Source organism: Cinclus cinclus, unplaced genomic scaffold, assembly GCF_963662255.1.
Source record: "Cinclus cinclus unplaced genomic scaffold, bCinCin1.1 SCAFFOLD_32, whole genome shotgun sequence".
Taxonomy (NCBI): domain Eukaryota; kingdom Metazoa; phylum Chordata; class Aves; order Passeriformes; family Cinclidae; genus Cinclus; species Cinclus cinclus.
This window is the reverse complement of record NW_026912098.1, coordinates 2324309-2332224: the sequence shown is the minus strand read 5'-3', so window position 1 is coordinate 2332224 and position 7916 is coordinate 2324309. Positions and strand designations below refer to the sequence as shown.

The 7916-nt window shown below is 51.7% G+C and overlaps 1 protein-coding gene across 1 annotated transcript; it reads right to left on the bottom strand.

The window, feature by feature from the left end:
* Positions 1-5099: 5099 nt before the first annotated feature.
* LOC134057362 (olfactory receptor 14J1-like) lies at positions 5100-6882 on the bottom strand. The gene is made up of 2 exons (XM_062514351.1): positions 6862-6882; positions 5100-6038 (listed from the first exon to the last, which is right to left on the bottom strand). Exon 2 carries the CDS (start codon positions 6027-6029, stop codon positions 5100-5102), a length of 930 nt encoding a protein of 309 aa, XP_062370335.1. The 5' UTR covers positions 6030-6038; positions 6862-6882.
* Positions 6883-7916: the final 1034 nt, after the last annotated feature.

Here is a 7916-nt window from a genome sequence, read left to right as displayed (position 1 = left end):
CCGTAGCTGGAAGGGCACAGGGCCTTCCAGAGAAGCTGGCACAGCCTCCTTGGGGCACATCCCAACTGCTGGCCATCCTAAACCTGGGCGTCCAAAAGTTCCCTCTTGGTCAGCCCTTGTGGCCTAAAGCTTCAGCTGCTTTAGCTCCTGGTGCTAAGCTGCTCATGCTGAATGTGACAACTCAGAGAGAAGAATACAGTTCATCCAAATCCTTCTGGGACACTGAGAGGGGAGGCTGTGCAAACAGGAGCATGGTTTGCTGTCACCTCTCTGCCCTTCATGCCTTTCAGCACTTGGGAAGCTGAGCCAAGAGCTTTGTCCAAGGGTGCAATGAAGCAGCTGTTCCTGCTCCCAGCTCTGGCTCTTTCCTGTCTCTGACCTTGACTGGTTTTGTCCCTCTTGCTGTGCCCTCTGTTCCCCCTGTGCTCAGTGGCTGCTCCCCAGGACTGTGGAACTGGCACAAATCAAGGGCTCCAGCCCCTCCTTTCTCTGCCCTTGCAGCTGCCTGGTCACAGCAGCCTTTTCCATCTGGAAGCTCCCCATGGAGAGGCAGTCCCCACCTCTGTTCCCTGCACAACCTCCAGGAGCCCAGGGCTGCCATCTCCAGTCCCTGCTGGCACAGAGGGCTCCCAGGTGCCCCAGGCTGCTGTGACACCACTGCACACGGGAGGGAACAGTGCCAGGGGCTGTGCTCAAAGTCAGGTCCATGTGCTGCTGCTGCTGCTGCTGCTGCTGCTGTGGGTGTCGTTTGTCCAGCCGTGCCCCAGAGTCAGGGATCAGATGCAGGCACTGCTGCTGCTCCCTCGGGATCAGCCACAGTTTGGGTGTTGCTGTCAGTGCCAGCAGAAGCGGTGGCTGGAGCAGAGGGTGCTGACAGTGCCCCAAGCCCCGGGGCCAGAGGGGTCCCTGGGCTGGGGCTGGGAGCTGGGAGGGAGCTGCCCCTTGTTCTCCCTCTGCCCCACACAGAGCTGGGCCGGGCACAAGGGGGGCAGCCCAGCAAACAGGGAGCCTGCGAGTCCCTTCCAGCCCTGTCTGCTCAGAGCTTGGGCCTTGGAGCTGCAGGTGGACAAAGGCAGCTGCTCCTGGTCCCTCGCTGTGTCCCCGTGCTCAGCAGTGCTGCTCCATCAGTCTGTGCCCAGCAAGGGGGAAAAGCCTCAGCCCTGCAGGGCCAGGAGCTGCCGGGCTCTGCCTGAGCAGCTCAGCCAGCGGGAAGGAGCTGCTCCACACGGGAACCAGGAGCAAAGGACTGTAGCACCTCGTTCTTGGGCAGAGCCCCGATTCTCTGGGGGAATAGCAGAGCTGTTCTCATGCACTGCAGTGCCAGAGCTGCAGGTGCTGTGCCTGCAAACACAGGGCTTGAGATCTGCACAAGGATTCTGCAACTCGTGACTGGATCAGGATGTCACCAGTGCTAAACTCCAGTTTAGTCCAAAGCAACCACTCTGCATCTGCTGCTGCTCTCTGCTACATTTTTTTCTTCAGAGTATCCAGACAAAAGTAAACAGAGGAGGAGCCTACATTTTCATTGTTTATCAGAAATGCATCTCATTTTGCTGTACATTCCTTTCTTAGGATGTGTTCTCTTTGTTTAAAAAAAAAAAAAAAGAAAAAAGGAAAAAAGAACAAAAAGAAAAGTGAAAATGAAGAGAAAATATAGACCCCAATGTGTAGTGAAAAATCTTCTGTAACTTTGGATTAATTAGTATCTGATCTTTTTTAAAAAGACAACTAAATTATTTGCTTTGTGAAAGTTCTGATTACATGGATCCATATTACTGAACTCAGCATCCTTTTTAAAAAGATTTTTGATTTGATTGCAATATTAAATCATTTTTCATTGTGGTTGAAGAAAGAGAAAATTGAAATATGGACTGTGCATGATTGTGTTTTGAGGGTAAAAACACTGCAGTTTGAAACTGTAACCTCAAGTATTGAAAATTAATGTGATAACTCCAAATGGATTGGGTGACAGCAGCTTTTCCTATAGGATGTGCAGCATCAGAAAGACTTCATCAGTGAGGTTGTGGGTGCTTTTATCTTTGTCCTGTGCCACTCTGGGATGTCATGAAACGGGACTTCACCTGCCACCAGCCACAGTCACCCTCTGACACTGCAGATCCTTGGACCTTGTGTCCCCAGAGCAGACACAAAGTGTTTCTGCAGCTACCCATTGGCACAAATCCACGACGGCTGGGATTTTTCCAAGTCTCATGTCTCCATTGTGCCATATTCCTCAATTAATAGCAGCCCATCCCAGTAGTGAATCCAGTGATTTACGCAGATGGTTGTCAGCTCCACTTCCTGCCTAGAAATCCTGAAATTGCTCCCAAATGCTGCTCCCTTCAGCTCTTGGACACCTACTCACAAAGCTGGGGACCAAATCCCCTGTCCACTGCCTTACAAGGTGAGTTATGCCAAAGTTAGAGCTCTGTGGGAAATGTCTGTCCATCAATATCCTTTTAAAATATCCATATATGGGGGTGTGATGAAGCTGATGGGGCTGATGAAGCCCCGCCATACAACCAACTGCCAGCAGATGAAACTCGCTACGCTCTTTTCACTGACGGTTCCTGTCGCATCGTGGGGATGAACCGGAAGTGGAAAGCAGCCGTATGGAGCCCCACACGACAGGTTGCACAAGCTACTGAAGGAGAAGGTGGATCAAGTCAACTTGCTGAACTCAAAGCCGTTCAGCTGGCCCTGGACATTGCTGAAAGAGAGAAGTGGCCAAAGCTTTACCTTTACACTGATTCATGGATGGTAGCCAATGCTCTGTGGGGCTGGCTGGAAAGATGGAAAAAAGCTAACTGGCAACGTAGGGAAAAACCAATCTGGGCTGCTGATGAGTGGAAAGACATTGCCACTCGGGTAGAGAAGCTACCCGTAAAGGTCCGTCATGTAGATGCCCATGTCCCCAAGAGTCGGGCTAATGAGGAGCACTGACACAATGAGCAAGTAGATCAGGCTGCAAGGATAGAGGTGTCACAGATAGACTTAGACTGGCAACACAAGGGAGAGTTGTTCCTGGCTCGATGGGCCCACGATGCCTCAGGTCACCAAGGCAGAGATGCTACCTATAAGTGGGCACGAGACCGAGGGGTGGATCTCACCATGGACAGCATTTCCCAGGTTATCCATGACTGTGAGACGTGTGCTGCCATCAAGCAAGCCAAGCGAGTGAAGCCCCTCTGGTATGGGGGGCGGTGGTCCAAATAGAAGTATGGGGAGGCCTGGCAGATTGACTACATCACCCTGCCTCAGACACGCCAAGGCAAGCGCTACGTGCTGACCATGGTGGAAGCCACCACTGGATGGTTGGAGACCTACCCTGTGCCTCATGCCACTGCCCGCAACACCATCCTGGGCCTGGAAAAACAAGTCCTTTGGAGACATGGTACCCCTGAGAGAATTGAGTCAGACAATGGGACTCATTTCAAGAACAGCCTCATAAACACCTGGGCCAGAGAACACAGCATCGAGTGGGTGTACCACATTCCTTATCACGCACCAGCGGCTGGGAAAGTGGAACGGTGCAATGGGCTGCTTAAAACCACCTTGAAGGCACTGGGTGGGGGGACTTTCAAGAACTGGGAGATTAATCTACTAAAGGCCACATGGTTAGTGAACACCCGAGGTTCCACTAATTGAGCAGGCCCTGCCCAGTCTGAGCCCTTGAGAACACCAGATGGGGACAAGGTTCCAGTGGTGCATATGAGAGGTATGCTAGGAAAAACTGTTTGGGTGAACCCTGCCTCCAGCAAAGACAATCCAATTCGTGGGGTGGCTTTTGCTCAAGGGCCAGGTTGTACCTGGTAGTTGATGAAAAGGGATGGAAAGACCCGATGCATACCCCAAGGAGACCTTGTTTTAGGGTGAACTACCTACAATACTGTGCCTGTATCTGTAACTGTATGGATGTCTATAATTTGAAGATTTTAATTTGATTCGGCATGATGGTAGGGGAAAATTCGGGGTGGATAATGTTGGGGGTTGGTTTCTTTCCCTTTTCCCTCTGTGGAATTTTCCCCATTGTCATGCTAAGGTACCTGTTGACTGGGCCCTGGTGACAAGGGGGAGGGGACGGGAGGGAAGAGACAAACCCCGCGAGATTCAAACAGCCAGAAGAGGAAGAGGAAGGCTGGGCCTCGGCCCATTTCCTCCGCGGAGTTCGGACGAGAAGGACGATCGCCGCCTCTCCTCCATCTCCGCCATCCCAGCGTCGGGAAACCACTATCGGACCCTGCCCTGCTGCCTTCTCGCTGTGAACTACCACCATCCAGCACTCTGCTGAGCACTGGGACCCACACCGTGAGCAGAGGGCTCTCTCTCCATCTCTCTCTCCCCCTGGGACAGCGCTGCCACCACCCCCAGCCCTCCTGCAGCTCTGCGGGACCCGCCCGCCCCCAGCACCGGGAACTGCAGCTCAGGGAAAAGGTGCCTGCAGCCAAAAAACACTGGGACTGAGTTACTGTTCTGTTTGTGGGTAATTTCATAGCTGTTGTTGTTCTTGTTTGTCTTGTTAGATATACTAGTAAAGAACTGTTATTCCTACCCCCATATCTTTGCCTGAGAGCTCTCTTAATTCCAAAATTATAATAATCGGAAGAATCACATTTTCTTTCAGTCCAAGGGGAAGCTTCTGCTTTCCTTGGCAAACACCTGTCCTTCAAACCAGGACAGCTGGTTCCCTGGCAGACTTTTCCAACGCCCCATTTCCCCAGCTCCCTCTGACCCTGGGAGCTCCCAGAGCTTTACTGATGTCCCTCTGGCCTCCCTCTCTGTCACTTCAAACCTCCACCTCTGCTCACAAGAACTGCCCCTGCAGAGACCAAGAACAGCTCAGGAAGCATCCTGAACATACAAGTCAGGGAAGTAACTTATATACATTGAAATGCCAAGGGAACAAACTTTCTGAAAGTCTTTTTATTTCAAAAGAAAGGGAGATATTAATGCATTTATGCTAAGAGAAATAATACAGGATTTTACAAATGACACTGCAATAGTAGAAAAAGAATCAGAGAACAGACCAACAAAAATTTGGGAAAATGCTTTTAAAAGGCTAAGCTTGTAATGCTCAGCAGTACAAGAGAGATAGTTTATTATTTCTGAATTGATCCAATCATCAGTTTCCTCAGGGCATCCTTGAGCTCCTGGTTCCTCAGGCTATAGATGAGGGGGTTCAGAGCTGGAGGCACCACTGAGTACAGAACTGACAGGGCCAGATCCAGGGATGGGGAGGAGATGGAGGAGGGCTTCAAGTAGGCAAACATTGCAGTGCTGAGGAAAAGGGAGATCACAGCCAGGTGAGGGAGGCAGGTGGAAAAGGCTTTGTGCCTTCCCTGCTCAGAGGGGATCCTCAGCACAGCCCTGAAGATCTGCACATAGGAGAAAACAATGAACACAAAACAACCAGAACCTAAACAAGCACTAACAGCAATGAGCCCAAGTTCCCTGAGGTAGGAGTGTGAGCAGGAGAGTTTGAGGATCTGGGGGATTTCACAAAAGAACTGGCCCAGGGCATTGCCCTGGCACAGGGGCAGGGAAAATGTATTGGCTGTGTGCAGCAGAGCATTGAGAAAGGCACTGGCCCAGGCAGCTGCTGCCATGTGGGCACAAGCTCTGCTGCCCAGGAGGGTCCCGTAGTGCAGGGGTTTGCAGATGGACACGTAGCGGTCGTAGCACATGATGGTCAGAAGGGAAATCTCTGCTGAGATGAAGAACAAAAAGAAAAACAGCTGAGCAGCACATGCAGAGTAGGAGATGTTGTTGGTGTGCCAGAGGGAATTGTGCATGGCTTTGGGGACAGTGGTGCAGATGGAGCCCAGGTCAGTGAGGGCCAGGTTGAGCAGGAAGAAGAACATGGGGGTGTGCAGGTGGTGGCCGCAGGCTACGGCGCTGATGATGAGGCCGTTGGCCAGGAGGGCAGCCAGGGAGATGCCCAGGAAGAGGCAGAAGTGCAGGAGCTGCAGCTGCCGCGTGTCTGCCAATGCCAGCAGGAGGAAGTGCCTGATGGAGCTGCTGTTGGACATTTGCTGTAGCTGGATGCAGGGTTCTGTCATGGAGAAATGGTCAGTGAGATTTCGGAGGACACCCCTGTAACCAAAATCTAAACCATTTCCCATATATCCTCTCCTCTAAGACACACAGACACAATTAAGGCATAAAGAATTCTGGAGTAGATTTTTAAGCTTCCCCCATATCTCTCCTTGTATTTCTAGATATGAAAAATCTCAACATTTGTGCTGCCCTCAGGGAGACCAAAGCATGTTCTCTAAGGTAGAGTGATGATTGGATTGAGCAAGAAGATGGTCCAGCATTCTGACCAAATCAGAGTTTTGCTGGGCTTTAATCTTGCTCAGGTAAAGTATGATCACCCTCCCATGTTTCCCTTAAAAATCACCAGCTACTCCTGAGAACAGATGGATCCACCACAGTCTAGCATCACATTTTTAACCAAGGACTCCTCTTACTCATTTGATGAACCCAACAGCATGTGCGGTATCAGAATACCTCTGCCTTTCCCTGTGGGTCTTTTAGGAAATGCAGTGATGCTCTAGGAAAGGTTTGTATTCTGGAGGGAAGCTCAAAGCTTGAGAGGAAATCTCAGGGAGAGTTCCAAGTGTCCCAGTGATGGCACTGGAGTAAGGGAGATGCAGCTCCTTCCCTGGCTGCACTGACAGCATTGCCCACAGCCGGGCACTGGGGACAGCGTCACCCTGAGCCAGCTGTGCCCCCTCCCAGAGCCCCCAGTGCCGGGCAGCTGCTCCCAGCCCTGTGCTCTGCAGAGGGAACTGGGCCCGGGGCTGCAGAGCTGCCCCACGGCTCTGCTGCAGCTCTGCCTGCACAGGAGGGGCTTCACGCCTTGGAGCCCCAGCCCTGAGGGCAGAGGCTTGGCTGGGGGACAGGAGGGAGGGGGCTTCTTCAGACCGAGGGGCTGCACTGGGTGAGGAAGGTCCTCTGGAGATCTCTAAACTCTCCATGACACAACATTTCTGGTTTTTATTTTCTATCAGTGCCTGATCTTCTCTCTGCTTCCTGCAGGTTTTCCTCCTGGAGATCCTTCCCTGTGCCTGATCTCTCCCTGCCAGCACTCACACACCCCAAATCTCTGTGCACTCTCCTTGTCCCTACAGAACCCTGCCTGTCTGCAGGGCACTGGCTGGGGGCAGGTTCTGTTTGCAGGAAGGGGAAAGGACAGGTCAGACTGAGCCTGATGGGTCCAGCAAAGGGCAAGAGGGCAATGGCTGAAAGTACATTAAGAAACTCCTGTGTACCTAGTGACCACTAAAAATAACAGTTTGCATGGCTCAGGCATTTGTGAAAATTCATATTACCTTTAATATTTATCCCCTCCCTCCCTGCCATTCTCCTATACAAGGAAACCAAATACAATGTCTTAGGAAATTTCTTCATATTTATCAAAATCCTTCCCTTGGGAAAATGTCTATGCCATATCAGAAACCCTCAGCATTTCAGAGCTTCATGAGCATTTCATCTCCCCTGCACCAGAAACACTCAGAGTTGTACTCACAGAGTCTGTGGGCATTGGGATGTTCCAGCTTTAGGAGATCCCTGCAGGAGCTGCAGCTGCATTGTCCTGCAGCCAGAGGCTTCCTGTGTCCAGGGCTGGGAGTGATTCTGCCCCAGGCACTTGTGAGCATCTTCCCAGCCCTGACTGATTGAAGCTCTCTGTGCCTCTGTGCTGTGCCCAGGGTGGCTGCAGGCAGTGCCCTCAGCCCTGCTGGGCTGGGAGAAGAGCTGCTCAGCCAGAAAAACGGGTTTTTAAAGCTCTTCTTGGTTTCCGAGTGCTCCTTCTATGCCTGGATCCCATCCCAGCCCAGCAGCACAGACACAGCACAAGGACTTTAATGAACCTCTCTGGGATTTGGTGCTCCAGACCCTGAACATCAGTCCCT